The sequence below is a fragment of the Periplaneta americana genome, chromosome 13 (genome assembly GCF_040183065.1).
Source record: "Periplaneta americana isolate PAMFEO1 chromosome 13, P.americana_PAMFEO1_priV1, whole genome shotgun sequence".
Lineage (NCBI taxonomy): Eukaryota > Metazoa > Arthropoda > Insecta > Blattodea > Blattidae > Periplaneta > Periplaneta americana.
This window is the reverse complement of record NC_091129.1, coordinates 40,898,418-40,919,538: the sequence shown is the minus strand read 5'-3', so window position 1 is coordinate 40,919,538 and position 21,121 is coordinate 40,898,418. Positions and strand designations below refer to the sequence as shown.

Genomic DNA, 21,121 nt, shown 5'->3' with positions numbered 1-21,121 from the left:
AGTACAACATATTCTGTTTAACAACTTACTTACAAATGGCTTTTAACATTTAGAAGACCTGTACCACTATTGCACGCAAATTTCTAACTCTTAAGCAGGAGTTAGTATACCTGCATAATCAGGCAAATTCGTGTTGGGTTCGTTAGCCGAGCGGTTTAAGGTGCACAAGCTATGTCCGGCCAGCATATCGTGCCTAAGATCACAGGTTCGCGTCCTAGTCACTGCAGTCAATTGAGTCTGTGGTAAAGGATGGGGAGGACCCATGTAAAACAGTCATTGTAATGGTACGCATACGGAGTTTCAGTTGACTGCAGTTGAAATGATTTTGCTCCTTTTGGGGGGGGGGGGGATTTTTTAATTATTGTAATCAAATGCAGTGTCCTTAATGTTGTATGAAATTAAAGAATATCAACGTATTTTATATATCATATACAATTTATAACATAATTTATAAGATATAAAGAACATAGAAATATCTCCCATGAAATTTCTCATTGTGCTTTCAGTGAACACATATCCAATAATCAACATTACTTTACAGACATTAACTCAGACATGGAAATTTTACATATGAATAGGAAAGGTAAATTATTAAATATTCTGGAGTCTATTGAAATATAAGGACAAATTCATTAATTCTCATAATTTGAATGAAAAAGCAATTTATGAAAAAAACATTCTCTTTGACCTTTATATTACTTCTGATTTGAATAGTAAAAGACTAACGTAGTATTAGTCTGTCCTTCCCTCAAGCCAAGCAACAACACGGTTCGATCACCTGAACCACACCGGTGAGTTGCATCCAAGTTGCAATTTTGTCCATTCTCCTTTTATTTTTATTTTTTAAATATGATCTGTGTAAACTTTTTATCAGAAGAATGTACATATATTATAAGATTTTAACTTTTTAACATGTCAGTTCTATTATCACACTTTTATTCAATCTCATACATTATTATAATTTCTTATATTATTTTCAAATGTTATATGCATATATAGAAGACATAACAGTATTGCTTATTTAGAAATCAATTATGCTTTATATTTTTAACTTTTCTAATCAGTGAAAGACTTTTACAAAGTATCACAACTTATGATATCTTCTATTTTTTCATTTGTCACTTTTTAATTTTTGAAATATAACTAAACAAGAGATTTGCTTTCGTTTTGCAGTCGTGGTAATTAGTCACTGAAGATGGAGACTATAACTAACATCTTTATTGTACTTATTAGTGTTCATACAACTGAAAGATATCACCTTTAATGTATTTTATATAATATCATGTCATGATCATAATACTAGCTATACCACTATAATGATAGCTCGACTCTTAAAGGTTAAGGAACCCGGAGGTTCATTGCCGCCCTCACATAAGCCCACTATCGGTCCCTATCCTGAGCAAGATTAATTCAGTCTCCACAATCATATCCCACCTCCCTCAAATTCATTTTAATATTATCCTCTCATCAATGTCTCGGCCTCCCCAAAGGTCTTTTTCTCTCCGGCCTCCCAACTAACACTCTATATGCATTTCTGGATTCGCCCATACGTGCTACATGCCCTGCCCATCTCAAACGTCTGGATTTAATGTTCCTAATTATGTCAGGTGAAGAATAAAATGCGTGCAGTTGTGCGTTGTGTAACTTTCTCCATTCTTCTGTAACTTCATCCCTCTTTGCTCTAAATATTTCCCTAAGCACCTTATTCTCAAGCACCCTTAACCTCTGTTCCTCTCTCAAAGTGAGAGTCCAAGCTTATTTTGGGGTTTCGTAACAAGCTGTTTTTTATGGTGATGGTTTGTTAGCCAACCCCCAACCTGAAGGACCAAACCATATCTGGAGGCCATCTCCTCTATCCGCAACCTGAGGACACGCCATGCAGTGGTGATAGAGACCCACAATACAGGGATTCTGTTTAACACTCACATTAAATCAGCTTTCTATTACTTACTCCATTGGTGAGTCATCTTGATGAGGTCACTTTCGGCATAAATGTTTCTGGTACTCACTCCACTGTAAGGCTGCACTGTGTACATTTGTACATCACTCACTTCCCTACACACCTGCTTCAAAACAATTTTGTGCCTCAAAATTAAGCTTTTGGATATATTCCACCGTATCCTGAAACTTCACATTTTGGAACTACATATAGGTCAGAGCAAATAAGTAAGACCAGAGGGGTCGCCTACTCTGCTTGGCTCATTACGCCAGGCTAATCTGTTGCATTCTGCTGCTGTTTCTGATAACATCAATGTTTAGTTTACATACAGGGCAGACGTCTTGCTTTTGTATCTTCTCCTCAGATGGTGGGGACTGCTGGGTGCTTATGTCTGACATAGTTGATCAATATGCTCTTCGCCTGCAGAGTGTTAAATCCACTACCACTTGTAAGCTCTTCCTTTCGTACAGCCCTTTGGCCGCGCACAGTTAGTATGGCATTGCCTTGGTGTTCTTCGTATTAACACTCACTATGCACGACCTCCCTGAATATAGCCTACACTCTTGATTTACATAACTGAACCTTCCTAAGTCACAGTTTTTCATACCCCTCACATAGACTGTACTCACATTCTGTGACATGATACAAATGTTGGGTGTATTAAAATCATTCAAACAGCATAGCAATAATAAATTATTGGCCGGTTTCACCAACCTTCGTTATCATTATAACGTCTCGTTAAATAATTTAATGACACGTTAGTCAGTTTTTGTGTTTCACCAAGTATCGTTATTGCTAACGCATCTTTAAATTCATCGTTAATTTATTAGGACCTATTCGTCGCGTTAAAACAGTAACGATGCGTTAAGAAGTCAACAACATGGCGGATGTAATTATTCGATGATGAAGTTCTTTATTTAGAACTTCAACATAACGACGAACTTATAAGTTGTAATAACACTCGGAATAATCATTTTGAAGATTGTGATAAAGAATTCCACGAAAGCTACACATTAAGGAAATAAGTAGTAAGAATGATTCTAGAAGAAACTGAATACCGGTCTACTGTATAGGTTAGAATACGACAGATAGAAATCACCCATTTAACGCCTCTTCAACACATTCTTCTCGCTTTAAGATAACGTTGCGGGAAGTTTTGAAATGGTAATTGATGATATGAACGGGGTATCAAAAGCTATATTGTCTAGCTATGTGAATAAATTATCAGACGTACTATCAACATTACCGGCCGGGTAGCTCAGTTGGTAGAGCAGCTGGCTACGGACTGGAAGGTCCGGGGTTCGATCCCAGGTGGTGACAGGATTTTTTCTCGTTGCCAAACTTTGAGAACGGCCCAGAGGTTAACTCAGCCTCCTATAAAATTGAGTACCAGGTCTTTCCCGGGGGTAAAAAGTGGTCAGAGCGTGGTGCCAACCACACCACCTCATTCTAGTGCTGAGGTCATGGAAAGCATGGGGCTCTACCTCCATGCCCCCCAAGTGCCTTCATGGCATGTTACGGGGATACCTTTACCTTTACCTTTTACTATCAACATTACAATAGTCATTATTTCTATAGGCCTAATAAGCTTATAGCTAAATTTTATGTTGTCATAGACAACATAGATTGTGTACATGTTCCAATCGTATGGTATATCCTGGCAATAATATAGCCAAAAGAATCTGCAATAGAAGAACATATTTTTCCTTCAATATTCAAACAATTTCATAGGCCTATGTAACGCTCCGTATAGAAAAATTGTGGCTAAACTAGTGCTGAGGTAGTTTTCTTCGTACTCTGCTTATACACCTTGCACATACGAATCTGTGACAGTTTACGTTTGATTAGTTTAATTTTTTGTTATGCCTTGCATATACGATCAAATGCATTACCACAAAAAAATCCCTTATAAATTCAACGATTTTCACTTCTGAAACCAGCAGAACTACCTCAGCGCTAGTTTATTGAAATTGTAATAGATTAGAATACAACAGATAGGAATCACCCACTTAACGCCTCTCCAACAGATTCTTCTCAGTTTAAGATAATGTTATGGTCTAGACGGATACCACAACATTCCAAAGGAGGATGCCTTTTAAATGAAAAGGGTGCAAAGAGATTTTCTTTTAGGAGACAATGGATACCCCTTAAAATCCAATTTAATGACATCTCTCCTGAATCCTGCCACACAAGCATGGCAAAATTGTTACAGGGTACTAATAAATTTGTATGAAATACAGTGGAAAAGTAGTATGCAATTTATGGTAGAGGCGATTTCCCGTCCTAAATTTAGGCCTAATATAACTGCTTAGAATGCTTTGTATATAATTAAGTGTGGCATCAATTTTGAAGCTGTCGACCTTATAGTCCGCTAAATTTTCTTAGATTTCCTTTAGAAGTTACAATTTAACTGCTCTACATTCCTATTATTTACATTTAGAAGCAGCTGTCTTTTTTTTTAATTGCAGTATGACAACATACTGCATTTAGGAAGATGTTCTTAAAATTACTGCCTCTTACCCGTTTGCCTATGATTGTTTCCTCATGCCAAACAAAGTCAGCCATGATCATATGTAACCAATGAAATTCGCGATTTCGAAGCCATGGTCGTATGAAAAACAAAACATGCAAGATACAAGTACAAAATCCCCTCGTTAGTAAACGCCTGTTAATTTTAAAGATACGAGGCTTGGTGAAACAGTCAACTTTTAAAGGTCCCGTTAAAATTAAACGATCCATTTGTTGACAAGTCGTTTGTGCTGATTTAAAGAAGCTTGGTGAAACCGGCCATATGTCTTTTTACTGCCATGAAACATAATGACTTGAAGTATACTTGATTTTAATTGTCGAATATATCTCTTATGTTGTGATAACATTAACTTTATTGTTTGTGTGCATTGAAACAACCGGAAGTGAAATATTCTCAAATTTTTATAGGAGTTCACTTGTTTTCAATCTCTGTTTTGTTTTATATATTCGATTTCTGTTATCAGTGTTCACCATTGCTCTTTGAGATAATTTTACAAGAACACTCTGAGTAGAGAGACAGTGTTGGCGGTAATATAATTATACTGTACACTTGGGATACCTAATTGAATTCAGGCCATTCAAATGTCTTGTGTACACTCCCACCCCCCTATAGGTTTGCAGCTCATCAAGTAGTACAGCTGTCAACAGAGTTTTCCTGTTAATTATTATAAGTTAATTCAAGTCTCATATGTCCAGCTTCCTCCAAATACAAACTCAGAAAATTAGTTTATGCCAACTAATACATCTCCTCTGGTTGCATTATTTTTATTATAAATATAACTATAAATAAAATAAATATGTGATGCAACAACCCATGGAGGGCCAAGGCTTATGGTCAATCAGCTGGACTGCTGGCCTCATGCCCACATGCCACAGTAAAGGTGAATAGTCATCCAACCAGTACGGGTGTGACGGCAGAATGATGATCCCCCAGCCATTATAGCTGAATTTAACTGCATAAATATAACTAAAACCAAATAATGTATTTGAAATACGAGGCGCATCCAGAAAGTAAGTTTCCCTATTTAAAAAAAAAACACACACTTTCAGGAAAACATTTATTGGCAACAGGTACAGCAATGTTTCAGCTATTTTTCATCATAGCCACCATCAGAATTGAGACACTTGTCGTATTACTCTGTGAAAAGATTTATTAAATCTACATACTTAGACTTCAACAAACAAAATTTAATAACACAATCCCAAGGGAAAAAATGGAACTCTCTGCATCAAAATCCACAGTTAATTCCCGATTTACCACGAAAATCGTCTGTAGCTGCATTTAGATTGGCAACAGGCCATGATTGTTTGGCCAAACACCTGCATAGAATTGGAATATATCAGTCCCCTAACTGCCCATTGTGCAACTCAAACCAAGAAATGGATTCGGAACACCTCAAAATCTGTGCTTCAGTGGCTGGTCATGATAATATCTTTGAAAAATTTTGGAGTGCAAGAGGTCAAATGACTTCATTGTCAAATGCCTGGCATTAGAAAACAACAACTTTTGTATCCCTCTTTCGTAGAACTCTGCCGCCTGTGAATAGAACCAGCGTGTGACAGACATCTTCAGCTCTTTCGTTGCCAAAATGCTCACTGGAGGACAGGAATTTCTTGAGGTGCAAGAAAACGTGAAAATCGCTGGGAGCAAGATCAGGACTGTAGGGTGGATGATCAAACAACTCCCAGCCAAATTCCGTCAAAACAGCTGCTGTGCGCCGAGCCGTATGTGGACGATCATTGTCATGGAGGAGCACAACACCTGCAGTAAGCATTCCATGCCTCTTATTTTGAATGGCACGTCGCAATTTTCGCAGTGTTTCACAGTAACGGTCAGCGTTCACTGGAAGGAAGTCAATGAGCAGAATGCCCTTCCTGTCCCAGAACACCGTGCACATCACTTTTCGTACCGACAGCGTCTGTTTGAATTTTGTCCTGACCGGAGATCCACTATGCCGCCAATGCATTGACTGCTGCTTGGTTTCCGGGGTGAAGTGCGAAATCCAAGTCTCATCGCCCGTGACAATCCTGTCGAGGAACTCGTTGCCGTCATCGTGATACCGTTGCAGAAATGTCAGTGGTGCTCCTAAACGTTGCATTTTGTGTTCGGGTGTCAGGTTTTTCGGCACCCACCTGGCACACACTTTTTTGAACAGCAGGTGCTTAGTGACAATCTCATGCAACAAGGATCGCGATATCTGCGGAAAATGGCTGCTCAGCTCCGTAATCGTGAAGCGACGGTTCTCCATGATGCACTGCTGCACCAGCTCAACACGATCATCATTGATGAGGATGGTCGCCCACTGCACTCTTCATCTTGGACACTTTGACGACCTTCGGAAAACTGCCTACACCAGCGACGCACCATCTGCTTACTCATGATGTTCGGACCATAGACCAGACAGAGCTGCCGATGAATTTCAATTGGCGCAATGCTTTGTGCATTAAAGAACTTTATCACCGTCCAAACCTCGCAGGCGGTGGGAGAAGGAATAAGAGCTTCCATTTCGGACCACTGCTGCCACGCTACTGGCACCAGGCGGGACCTGTCCGGCTGGCATATGATTGATACGTCATAGATCTGTTACACATGCGCAATTGACACGGCTAATTACGTTTACTTTCAAGGGGAAAAAATCGGGAAACTTACTTTCTGGATGCGCCTCGTAAGTTTTCCGAAGTAGAGCCTTCTTACTCGTGTCTTAGCAGCTCAAGTGGTATGGCACATAGTAATTGATAAAACATGTTCATGTAATCAGTTTTGTTAATTCAGATTTCATTTTAAACATTAAGTATTCGATTACTAAGACATGATGAAGTCGTCTCATTGTCATATTGCTACTCTCTTTTTTTGGCTAACAAATTATGATAATAGTGATTTCATTACTTTTCAGTTTAGTACAGTTTCTTTGTTGTTGCAAGAAATAGTCTGGTAAATAACTGGTTTTTCTAGTTTAGTGTTTAGGTTATCTCAGGTTCATGGATTGAACTCTGATTGAGAGCAGTGTTGATAGGAATACTGTGCTTCATTAGGAAGGAAGTGTCAGGGCTTGCAAAAGTACCCTAATCCAAGAAAATGAGTAGATGCAAGAAGAACTTGCTGCTATGAACCATCTAATGCCGATTACAGGGCGATTCGAAAGCATGGTCTTGAGCTGTTCGTATTGTGCAGAGCGGGTAGAAGCCAACGTGAGCATTAAATATTCTGTGTTTTATATAGTTATGATCGCGTTTTATCCCCAGGAAAGACCCGGTACTCTATTTGATAGATGACTAAGTCAACCTTGTGGCTGTGCTGGAATTCTGTCGTATGATTTCATTCCTGTTCTTTGGTATAGATTTTGTACTTCAACATGTAGGCTCTAATTTTATGTAATTAACGCCAGTTTTGCACTAAAGGAGCCTCTATTATGACATATAATTAATGTAATTTCTAACTAGAAACCACAGAACAGCAGGAGAGAGAGAGAGAGAGAGAGAGAGAGAGAGAGAGAGAGAATTTTTTTATAAAGAACTTTATTAAACATGTTCCATTACAGTTTGTAATACTACACATTCTGGTTTACATCAATATTGCATGGCGAGAGAGAGATAGAGGGGGGTAGATTTTTTTTTTCAACCATGTTGTGTTATTAGTTACTCTGCAACAAGGTTCACATTATGTTACGTGCGTTGTGATAAATGTCATCAAGCCAAGCCGACGTTGCTGATAGTTTGTGCAGCTCTCTACTCCTCGCCAAGCAAGTTCCTTGCTGCACTAAAGTTGTCCCTGTGGTTTGCATCTTGATTGAGACTGCAGCTGTCTCATGGGGCTGCAAAACAGAACAGAAATAAACTTCTAAAGGACTGCAGTGTTTAAAGAAGTTAAAAGCAATCTCCTCTCCCACATTCGTCTTTAGACTTTGGCTCAGTCATCCAGATTCGTCAGACATAATGAGTAGTTGACTACCTGTCTGCTCTGAAGATGGAACCTTATGTAGTTCTGAAATGGAAATGTCAAGTTCCAGGACACGGTGAATACCCAAGTGCCTAATTCTGACCTCCTCTCCCATTGTAAGTGAATTAAATTTGGATTTACACTTAAATTGTAGTATTTATGTAAAGTACAGCATTCTAAATAGCTACAGCATTAATTTTCCATTCAGGAATTTTCAGATTTAAATTTTATCAAGTCCAAGCGAAATTGGTTGGTGGCTTATTTTTTGTGCTGAGTACTAAACAGTGAATTTGTAATTTGTGGTCTCTTTCTCCAGAATTGTTATCATGCAGTATGTAAAGACATTTTGTTTTCAAGTTGAGAACAAAGTAATAGAGATTAATTTATGAACGAAAAACTTTTTTTTTTGTACATACAGTAAATAGCTTTTTTTGGTACATAAAGTAAATATATTGCGTGAGTCAACTGCTTTATTTCTTCATCACATGATAGTCACATTCAAAATTTTTGCCACCTAAAAGTCTGTTGCCTTTAGCTGAGATGGAATTCCTATTTATTTTCTCTATTGCTGCAGCATCAGTAATGAATGCACAAATTGTAACAAATTGATGTTTATAACATGTTGGCAGCATTGAAGAAGTCCTTTGAGCAGATGTACGTCCCACAAGAACGTCAGCCATTCATATACATGAGTCTGGAGTTGGACCCTAGGAATGTCCAACCAGCCAAACATGAAGTGCACTTTCTACACGAAGATTCCGTTATTGATAAAGTGAGAAGTGCAGTGGAGTCCAAGCTGTTGGGCTGTAACGCAGCAAGGAAGTTCTATGCACAGGTAAGGCATGGAAAGCAGTAAACTGTAGCACAAAGAGAAAATTACGTGCACGGATAAGTGACCTAGAACAGTGGATTGTAATACAAATGAATGCTATACAAAGTTCAGTTATCAGGCACCGTTGATTGCAGTACAGTACATCAAAGCTTTCCACAGAGATAAGTAGTCAGGAATAGTTGACTGTAACATATTGAGAAAGTTCCGCACATGGCTAAGTGATCAGGAACAGTGAACTGTGGTGCAATCAAATAAATACTTGAATTCCTGATTGTCACATTTTGGTTGAAAATAAGTGGAGCATTGTAATGACTACCTCACACATAGATACATCAGTCTGAGCAGAAAAACAACCGAAGTGACAGTTAATACTGTGAAGCAAAAGGCATCACTATTATCTGAAGTGCAGGATTCCAGTTGTTTTTGCAATAAACAGGAAACAGTTGGCATTACTGCTCTTTATGCCGGGTACAGTGCTATACACGTCCAGCTGCATGTGTGTTCACTGGTGTTTATAGCCAGAAAAGAACAAAACATTCTTTGCAATGTAGAAGAAATGTTGAAAAGGCCAGAATTCATGGTGGAGAACATATTAACGACAGCGGTAAGAATGTCCCTAAAAAGTGACTAGTGAAGACTGCAAATGCCAGAAAGAGTGTTTTAACCTGACAACATGGTATTTAAAAGTCCCTGCACTAAGCGCTAAAGTGGTATTTAAATGCTCTAGTAGAATGGAATTTATATTACTTCACTCCTTTATTTCAGTTTTCGAAATGGTTAAACATAATATAACCATATGACAGTAAAACACATACTCTCTGCAATACAATTGAAAAAACCACATATTCATATCTGAAATTAGTTATGAACTATGGCCGGTTTTGTGCAGTCATGCATGATATGTACACGTGTACTCATATATAAAATCACTTCAGAACTCACCTAGAGAGCTGCGTATATGCGTATGGCAAATAGGTCTGAGGGATTAAAAAATTGGTCAATATGACAATTGAATGCCTAATATTGCTAGCAAGGATTAGCAAGACTGGTTCTTACAAGGTATATGTGCCAGTGATATAAAACGACACGGGACGAGCAATGAGAAGAAACCTAACAGAGTGAAATCTTTCAAGTATTACATCAGGTTGGAAGTACAAAAATTGAGGTATGCAGAAAAGCCTTCTTTATTATTTGAAGAGTGGAAATGGTAAAAGTTCTAAGTGCCATTCAGAAAATTTCACAGGAGACAATAAAAACAACTTCTCAATTTCTGAACTTAACGTTTTGTGTTCAAAATAGACACATGTTTGTACAGGATACATGTTAGTATAAGACTTAAATACACTTCCTTGATAATTGGAATGTAGTATAAAATATAAAAAAATGAAACTTATAGAATATTCTAATATTCATAGTGTTTATTTTATTTTTTAGTAGGTTATTTTACGACGCTTTATCAACAGCTTAGGTTATTTAGCGTCTGAATGAGATGAAGGTGATAATGCCGGTGAAATGAGTCCGGGGTCCAGCACCGAAAGTTACCCAGCATTTGCTCATGTTGGGTTGAGGGAAAACCCCGGGAAAAAACCTCAACCAGGTAACTTGTCCCGACCGGGAATCGAACCCGGGCCACCTGGTTTCGTGGCCAGACGTGCTAACCGTTACTTCACAGGTGTGGACATTCATAGTGTTCCAAATGCCATGTTTTGTAGATAGGTATTGCAACGTGTACATCACAAAGGGGTGATAATGTAAGGTCATGTAGACTAAAAAAAAAAGTCTTATTATAGTTCCAGGATTACTGTTCCAATACTCAGTTTCTGCAAAGTTCTTCATAATAAAGAATTTTTGCATAGTCTGGTGGAAACGATATCATGTTTTTCAGATCTGCTATTTTAGCACCTGGTAACATAGGTTGTGGGAGTACATGCAGGAAAGTGTCTCTTATCTTAGTAGGACGTTTTCCTGTCCTCATAATGTTCATCACCTTCCACTTTAGGTTTCTGTGAGTTTTCTTGGCAAGAAGCTTTCCTGGTAACTATTTGGTTACATGAATCATATTTAATTTTGAGATCTCACATTTTGAGGTCGTAATGACAGAATCTGCAGCATATTTTAGGTCAGATTCAATCTCCATGACATTGAAGATGTCGAGCAGTTTCCACAACATGATGCAAATCTCTTCGAATGCATGCCATGCAGACTCAATAAGACCAAAATCACGATCACAGGTCAAGGGCAGGTCTTTCACTGCAAGCCCAGCATTCTCCAGTCTTTCCTATTTTCTGCCTTCCTCTTTGTCTCCACATATGATCCATATATCTTAATGTTGTCTATCATCTGATAGCTTCTTCTGTCCTGAACTCTTCTTCCATTCACCATCCCTTCCAGTGCATCCTTCAATAGGCAGTTTCTTCTCAACCAGTGACCCAGCCAATTCCTTTTCCTCTTTCTGATCAGTTTCAGCATCATTCTTCTTCTTGCAGTCTTTCCAACACAGCTTCGTTTCTTACTCTGTCCATTTCACACGCTCCATCCTTCTCCATATCCACATTTCAAATGCTTCTATTCGCTTCGTTGTAACGTCCATGTTTCTGTCATGATGTACCAAAAACATAATAAGGAAAGTCATTACGCGATTTTTATTTTGACCTGCGCAATTATCAGACTAAATGGCTAATTTCCTCTTGTTCAAATACCCTCCTTCATTTATTAATTTCAATAAGCACAATGCAACTTCACGAGAGCCAATGCTCTCATCTCACATACACATAACACGATCATGAGAATCTGCAACATGTAAGCCTAAATCATAACAGTTGAGCTGCTGCTATAAAACATGTTGCTGTGGGTAAGGCTTGGAACTAGTAACACTTGCTGACGATCAGCTGACATTACTGTGGTAAACGTGCATCATAACAGACTCAAGAACTTCCTTACATTTTGTATGGCACTGATTCAATATGAAAAACTTATTACCAAGAAACAATTGGCATTCAAACAGTCCTCTCTGTAGATTGAAAACTCAAAAAAGTTTCATATCCATTGTTCAAAAATTAAAACAGAAAATCAATATCCCGAATTTAAAAGAAAACTTACAAATTAAACCAAACTCTTAACACTATTAAATATAGAATATAATCTAAATTTAACAGAAGAAATACTGAAATCAGAAGGAAACATTGAAATACTGAAATAATTGTCTTTAGAGACAATTAATATTAGGTACCTTCCACAAAACTGGCTTCATTTATACACCGACGGATCCTTGATCTCCAGAGAACAAGATGCCAGTGCAGGTGTTACATGCTGTCTCTTCTCACTTTATAGATCTCTTGGATATGGAACAACAAGTTTTGATGGTGAAATCATTGCAATAAGTGAATGTCTCAGGAATCTTCTATGCCACATCAATAAATTTAGGAATGTAGTTATATTGTCAGACTCCAAAGCAGCTATTCTATCAATCGTCTCTAAACACACACCTTCATCTCAAACAGCAGAAATAACTAAAATGCTCTCTCAATTGATATCACTCAATAAAAGAATTGTATTCCAATGGATACCATCCCATTGTGGAATCCTGGGAAACGAGAATGCGGATGCTTTAGCAAAGAAGGGCAGCACTGCTACTTACAGAACCTGTTACTAAATCTAGGTATTACTCTGTGAAGAGATTTGTTAAATGTACATACTTAGACTCCAACAAACAAAATTTGATAACTCAATCCCAAGGGAAAAAATGGAACTCTCTGCATCAAAATCCACGATTTACCACGCAAATCTTCTGTAGCTGCATTTAGATTGGCAACAGGCCATGATTGTTTGGCCGAACACCTGCATAGAATTGGAATATATCAGTTGCCCATTGTGCAACTCAAACCAAGAAATGGATTCGGAACACCTCAAAATCTGTGCTTCAGTGGCTGGTCATGATAATATCTTTGAAAAATATTGGAGTGCAAGAGGTCAAATGACTTTATTGTCAAGCGCCTGGCATTAGAAAACAACAAACAACAACATTTTGTATGGCGTAAGTCTCGATACCTTTTCACATCACGGGACTGAGTCTGTTTTGACTGAAGAAATTTCACAAGGAAATCCATCACATGTTTTGCACGTATCAGTTCTTAGTCGATGAAATGAAGCATTTGGAAACTCCTTATTGAAATCTTTATCATAGAACTTATGTAACTAACCACACTTCCTGGATACTTTTCTTTAAATCCCTGATGCATGCTCTTGATATTCAAATCCATGCTCGGCTCGACAAATGCTTTCAACCATGTCAGAAAGCCTGGTACTCTGATCCAACTGCTATATTGAGTGTCAAATACGCTTCCTTCTGGTGTGTCTTTGTCAATTGTGAAGCCATTCGTTTCCCTAGCATTGATGCAAAGCATCATTGTGATGTTTCTGCCACATTTACCAAACTTGCTTCTTGCCTTTAAGAGCCAAGACTTTCAAGTTGCTTGAATACACTGAACTTACACCAGTTTCGTCGCAGTTGAAAATTCCGCTTGGAGGGAACGAATATTTTTCCATTAGTTCCTCTAGTTCGGCAAAAAAAGCATTCACTTGTTCCCTGTTAAAGCCTGGAGCTCTCTGCAGGCTTGTTAATTGAGCACAACACAAAGAAAATTCGGAATACTGCTTGATAAATCCATCATAAAACTTGTTTCCCACTCTCTGCTTTGTTCTGTTGAATTGGTGTGGCAATTTTTTAAGTGCTCAGCAAGAACGTAGACTGGAGTAAGAAGTCCGATTATGTTTAGGATAGGAAACAATTGTCCAGTTGTTTAAGATATTTTCCAATTCATTGTCGAATGTTCTTTAAAGGATTTATTTCAATTCATTCTCCCCTCTTAAGGGCACAAACGCCAAACATGGTCTTGCTCTGCTGCTTCTCTCCCCACCAGTACTCTACTGACAGTCATTTTCCCTTTTTAGATGCTGTCATCTTGAAAGCAAATGATGGCATTATTTTATGTGCCACAATAATTATTTTCTGTTTGGTACTGGAAACACTGGTAGTGTCCAGTATTGGACCATGTGTAATGTAGAATAAAATGCAAAAAATTAAAATCTAAATGGTTTTGTCTAGTAAAATTTACGTCTCTTTCAGCTGTCTATCCCAGCAACGAATGCTAGTTTTGTGCAGTGATTATTTGTTAAACACAGACAGTGCTCACAACACACATGGGTTGCCATCCACAACGCACACTGCACTTTTGTTTGAACATCCATTTTCTATACAGTCATTAAGATGGAATGGGTGTTATTGCTGCATGTCATGGCTAGACTCTAGAATACAAATAACCAAACTGTTCTAGCATTAGTGACCATTCCGAGTTGAGCTGGAGAAAAAACAAGCACTGATCAGTAGAGGGGGGAAAAAGGAGTGGCATGTGATTTGATTGTTAATTTGTTTTAATGTCATTAGTCATTGCATTCCTTTCCTTATACCTTAATATAACACTGCGTAACAAATTTTAACTTTTTTTTTTGTGCTGGGCATGTGATACAAGTTTTCTCTATAATTTGAGGCTCCTGAATAAGAATACTGACTTACTTACAAATGGCTTTTAAGGAACCCAAAGGTTCATTGCCGCCCTCACATAAGCCCGCCAGCAGTCCCTATCCTGTGCAAGATTAATCCAGTCTCTATTATCATACCCCACCTCCCTCCAATCCATTTTAATATTATCCTCCCATCTACGTCTCGGCCTCCCTAAAGGTCTTTTTCCCTCCGGTCTCCCAACTAACACTCTATATGCATTTCTGGATTCGCCCATACGTGCTACATGCCCTGCCCATCTCAAACGTCTGGATTTTAAGTTCCTAATTATGTCAGGTGAAGAATACAATGCGTTCAGTTCTGCATTGCGTAACTTTCTCCATTCTCCTGTAACTTCATCCCTCTTAGCCCCAAATATTTTCCTAAGCACCTTATTCTCAAACATCCTTAATCTCTGTTCCTCTCTCAAAGTGAGAGTCCAAGTTTCACAACCATATAGAAGAACCAGTAATATAACTGCTTTATAAATTCTAACTTTCAGATTTTTGGACAGCAGACTGGATGATAACCTGAATAAGAATATGACAATAAAAACAGTTGTTGGTTATGGTTTTCGAGAAATTTTCGAATTATATCTATTCAAAATACTGCTTTATATGACACTAAGGTCAAATATTCACTGTTCAGAAGATTACAGCTTTCTTTTTCTGCATTTTCTTTCATACTGGGCATCAGGTAAATCACGAGATAAAGTTCAACAATAGTCTGCAAGCATATTGGTACTCTACTGTCCTTGGTATCTTTTTTTCCATAGTTGAAATTTCTTGATGAAAGCGCTCACCATGCTCATCACTGAAATCGTCACAATTCTTGGGGGGAAAAGTCAAGATGGAAGTGAAGGAAGTGAATTTTCAGGCACATGTTCCAACTCATAATTTCATACGCCAACAGTAAATTTTGCACTAGTTCTTTATAGTTCTCACTTCTACGGTTACCGAGAAAATTTCATACAACCTCCTTGAATGCAGTCCAGACAGCTCTCTCTTTTCCTTCCAACAAAGATTCAGTGTGATTGTCCCTCATTATTTCTCTAATTTGTGGTCCATTGAAAACTCCCTCTTTTACTTTCGAGTCACTAATAGCAGGAAATTTTTCCTGGATATGTTTAAATGCTTCATTTTATGATTCATCCCTTTAACAACATTCTTTATTAACTCTAACTTAATGTGTGAAGAGGTTAAAATTACGGTATTTTACTTTGAGGTAGAAGGGGTTGATGTGTAATATTTTTCTTCCCTGGCTCTAGTTATCGTCGTTTTATTTTATAATGTTTATCTTGAGCGCAACTGTCCCATTCGCACAGAAAGCAGTAACATTTTTGTGTAGCCTAATTGAATTCCAAGAAGCAATATTACAATCTTCAAACCCGCACATATAAACCATTCGTAATTTGAATATAATCATTAAAGCACACTTTAAAGAAATACACGTCTTGCACAGAATACTAACACCACGGAAATCTCCTGGTAAACTGAAGCTATTTCATATAGCAAGTCTGTTTCTCCCCCTCCAAATGGAACCAAAAAGGGCAATAAAACAATTTCCACTTTTAGAAGTCATTTTGACAAGGTGGTCTATTGCAAAATATAAATTACAGTAATGTCATTACAGCTCACAGTGAAAGAAATACACATCTCAAGTAAAATCAGGTAAACTCAAGCGAATTCATACTGTGAACCTGTTTCACACCCTCCAAATAGACTCGTAAAAGGGCAATAAAATAATTTCCATTTCTACAAGTGCTTCTAACATGTTTTCACATAATGGGTCATCACATTTGTAGAACAAAGTAGTTTCAGACGAAATACGGTGATTTTTTAAATAGAATGCATATAAAATGAATTATATTGTCATCTCGAAAACCTGAACGGATGGAACATTTTGTGTGTTATTTTTTTAATTTGGGAGGTCGAAATTAGTAAGAATTTGTTAGTTTTATGTCTGGCGCAAAATGGCTGTTGACCAGTGTAATTTGATATCAGCAAAGAAAGTATTCTTACAACAAAAACGCATGGTAAATAAAGTGCAATAGTTTCGTACGGAAATGTTGTCTATTTCAGTATAATTTCATCGTAACGATGTATTGTACTGAAGTACAAAAGGTTGACTAAGAGGATTTTTTTTTTTCAGTTGGTCATAACTTCCTGCAACATTATGGCATGATTTTAAGCTACTTACTAGTGTCCTGGAGTTACTCCCGTCTTCTGTTTTTAGTACACCTAAGAAACTTGGTAACCCCACCATGACTTTAAGGACACAGTGTGTATTGGAAAGTTACAAGAAGCAATTTATGTATTGTTGACAGATTTTCCTGCCTCTTAGGCTACAGTCCCACTATAATAACCAAACATCGGAAGTTATGCAAAACCGAAACACTACATGCTAATTAGGTAAAGTTATGTGAAGTGTTCCGTCTCTTCTCAGTAGCTCAGACATCTGCGAGTCCGGCGGAGAAGAGTGGATTCGAGCCTGATCGGAGTGATTATTATTTCCTGAATAACTCGAAAGTGGAGTTTTACTGGGTCATGGGACCGATGTTTCAGTTTGTTTAAGAGAAAGTGAAATAATTACTGCCCAAATCCTATTAGTTATTATTAGACATCGGATTTTTAGACACTAAAAATTGCAGTTTTAGGCGCCTAAAATAAGCTCAAAATTTGTAAAATTAGGCTCTATTTTAATGAAAATAGGCATTTTAGGCACATCAAGGTATCATACTTATTTCTTTCACTGAAACTTTTAGTTATACACTAAAATACGCATAAAAAAGTATGTTTAAACATTAAAAAAGAATACTATATTATATTTATAAACAGAGCTGCACAAATTTAATGTATTGAAACTAATGAAATAATGATTATTGATATCAAGATTACTCATTTTAAGTTATTGAAATTCAGTTCCATGCTCAGACTTTATTATAATTATCTGCACAGTACACCACCAGATTCTTTTCTAAATTCTCCATTGTTAACCTTTGCCTTTTGTCACTGAGAATCATTTTGAAAGCAGAAAACTGAAACTGATGTGAGAGGCGCAAATTTTAAATTAGCTACAATAGAAACATCAATACTTACTGGAACATTTACACTTTCCCCAGATATCACTCTTGATACTTTTTCCAACAATGAAAATCCTACATTCTTATTTAATACGTTGTCCCACTTATTTTTAACTTTTTTCCCAGTTTCGCCCAAAGCAGAATGTATGTTCACTTGAGCTTCCTTTACTATTGCTATTTGGCTACAAAGAGATTGTTTTTCACGTTCTAATTGTTCAATGCTTGCAGGTATGAAAGAAAAGTTTGATGTTATGTAGGCAATATCGTTTTTCACTCGTGAGTCATTCAGACAATCTTTCACTGCTTTCACACACGCTGCACTATCAGTTTCAGGTAATTTATCAATAACTGTGACCACTTCTTTAAAATACTTAGAATAATACACCACTGACTGAATCCATGTTCCCCATCGTGTAACAACCGGCTGAGGTGGGAGTGGGATATCTGGAAAGTTCTCTCTGAATATTGAAATCCTGGATGGGGCTTTACAAAAACATTTTTTTGTGTTAGAAATAAACGAATTGACAAGAGGAAATTCATTCCGGATTGTTTCAGAAACCCTGTGATTCACAGGGTTGAGAAAAACCCGGGTATTTAAAAAAAGACCCAACCCAGTGGGTTTTACTGGGTTTTTATGGGTTTCTTTGGGTTTTTATGGGTTTTATTGGGTTTTTCTCTAATGGGTATTAAATAGTTCAATTTCGTGACTAAGTGATTCGGAACACCAACATATTCTAAGAACTACTTCATGAGCAAAAACTGGTAAATTAAATAAGCAAAGATTGGTAAATTATTATTAAATATTCTTAAGTTGGCAGGCTGCCCTTCCACTATCTTGCTAATATGTTCGATCCAAGATTCAGAGGGGCAAGAATAACTGCAGATCAAGAGGAAAGTGCAGAAAATTGGCTCATAGAGATTCATCCAGAGTGGGTGACAAGTGTTATGTCTTTTAGGATTGCTGATTCTGATTATTTTCCTGCTACTATGTTTTCTGACGCAGTTGTACAACAGTTCAGTCCAAAAAATGGTGGAAAATAATGGAATTGAAAACAACAAAAAAGGGGAACTTGCCAACAGGATTTAGTAGCTTTGTGAAAAGTTTAATTTCTTGCCCTGCCAGCACTGCATTCATCAAGAGAATCTTCTCCACCTATGGGCTTGTTTGGTCAAAGTTAAGAAATAAGTTAGGAGAGGAAAAAGCTGAGAAATTAGTGAAGATCTACAGATTTCTGCATGTTAAGAAGGACTGAATTGTAATGTAGTTAATATCAATACCATTCTACAATAAAACACCGTGTTGATGAAAGTAATTTTTTCTTTATAATGAAACATTACTTAATTAATAACTTCTGCTGACAAATTGTTATAGTAAATAAATATGATGCACCTTTTTGTAATATTTTGTATGTTGATTAAATTACGAGAAATAAATATATGGTTTTTTTTGGGTTTTGTGTCTGGTTTTATTGAAGGGGGTTTTTTTTTTAAAAAACCCATATGGTTTTTTTGGGTTGGGTTAAATTACAACAACCCTGCCTGTGAAGGCCATGTGCTAGACAGGTTACATGCGTGAGGTTAGGATAAAATGTTTTAAGAAGTGGAGCTGCAGCAACCATGTATGAGGCAGCATCAGTACAAAACAACAGAACTTTAGAATCATCTATATTACCTGAGTATAAAGACTGTAGGCCTTTATTTACAAAATAAGCAATGGCTTGGCTATTCACTTTCGAAAGTTCCTTAACACATACGAGGTGTGGAATCGAAGGTCCATCAGGACTAAGTTTTCCTACTACCATATTTGCTATATACCTATTCATAGGATCTGAGGTTTCATCCACAGAGACCCATATGTAAGAATCACCTATATCCTCCCGAATGGAAGCTAAAGTTTCATTGTATATTCTGTCTAAGTAATTTTTTCTTAGGGTCGACTCAGATGGGATATTTTGTTTGCAGTATTTTTGTAAAAACTGTCTTAAAACCGGATTTTCAATTGCATTCCAGGGAATGTTAGCAGCAACAAACGCTCTGGTTAAATCAGCATAGAAATTTCTGCTGAGATTGGATGAAGTAGGCTGTGTTAGTAAAGTTTGTTGCAGTTGATTTTTCTGCTGAGCTTTAGCCTTATGAGCCGCTCCTTGCACATGCTGCTTTAGGTGGTACTTCTTTTCTTGCGAAACCTAAAAATGTAAAGTAAACTGAATTAAAATAAAATCCTAATTGTTGTATTGCCGTATTTCTATCACAAAGTTAGTGGGTTCGAACAATCAAAATTTTAATGACCTGCAAATACTTTAACTATCGGAATTTAAAAGGTTAAAGTGTAGTGGTCTTAAAAAGAATTATACCTCAGGATAGCTCAGTCAATGTATAAATATTATAGGCCTACTCATTAAAATTAATAGAATTTATATATTTCAACTATTGTTACATACCTGTTTGCTACAAATCTTGCAGAATATTATTTTTCCATCATAAGTGAATTCTGAATATTCTGTTAGCCATTGCCGGATCAATGTAGATTTTGCACTTATATTTTTCGGCATTATCGCGTTAAACTTCACAGGAAAACGTCCTACTGCTCAAAACTTCTCAACACAAATAAGGTGAGGGAAAGAGCAACTGTTAACGAGCATTCAAATGAACCGTTGTTATTGAGATTCAATTGGACAAAAATACAAAGTTCCACTTATTGTTGCATTTCCTGGTAGTGTTAACACTAGGAGGGCCATTCTTTTAAATATTTTGTAACGGTTTACCCTACTAATTCGCAGTTTTACGACTTTTCATAAATATTTCCAAAACACTCTTTCTCCAAAAATTGTGATTTTATGACACTCTGAAGGGCAGTCCAGCTAATCGGTTTCAGACCGAAAACAGTCATTTTTATAGTATAGTATATCTCTGAATCGGTAGCAGCACATGTTGTGATTGTTGCCTGCTTCAAAACTAAGGTTGGTTCTTTGTCGGCATTTATGCCTCCAAACATGTTAAATTTGGTGAAATCTATTGCGAGTGTCGTGAGATTCAAAACATTTTGTTTCCTTTATCAATAGTTTCATGGCCGGTGTGAAGCAAACTTTCCACTTTTTAAATGCCTTAAATTTCGCAGTGAATGCATGTATAAATTATAAAAAGTAAGAGTAAAATGCGAAACTTTACAGTGAGTTAGGCATTTTTAGGCGAATATTAACAAATTAGGCTCTAATAACCCTTTTAGGGCACTATAAAACTCTTTG

At 37.1% G+C, this 21,121-nt stretch overlaps 1 protein-coding gene across 8 annotated transcripts in view; it reads left to right on the top strand.

Moving 5' to 3' along the window:
- The window catches only part of LOC138711818 (conserved oligomeric Golgi complex subunit 4-like), a 93,253-nt gene that overhangs the window by 16,293 nt on the left and 55,839 nt on the right, over positions 1–21,121 (top strand). For 5 of the 8 annotated variants that reach the window (XM_069843070.1, XM_069843075.1, XM_069843073.1 and 2 more), the window contains one exon: positions 9,035–9,240. The exons of the other annotated variants lie outside the window; for them this stretch is intronic. In XM_069843070.1, coding sequence (XP_069699171.1) covers positions 9,035–9,240 — 206 coding nt within the window. The remainder of the gene's footprint in view (positions 1–9,034; positions 9,241–21,121) is intronic. 8 annotated transcript variants of the gene reach the window in all.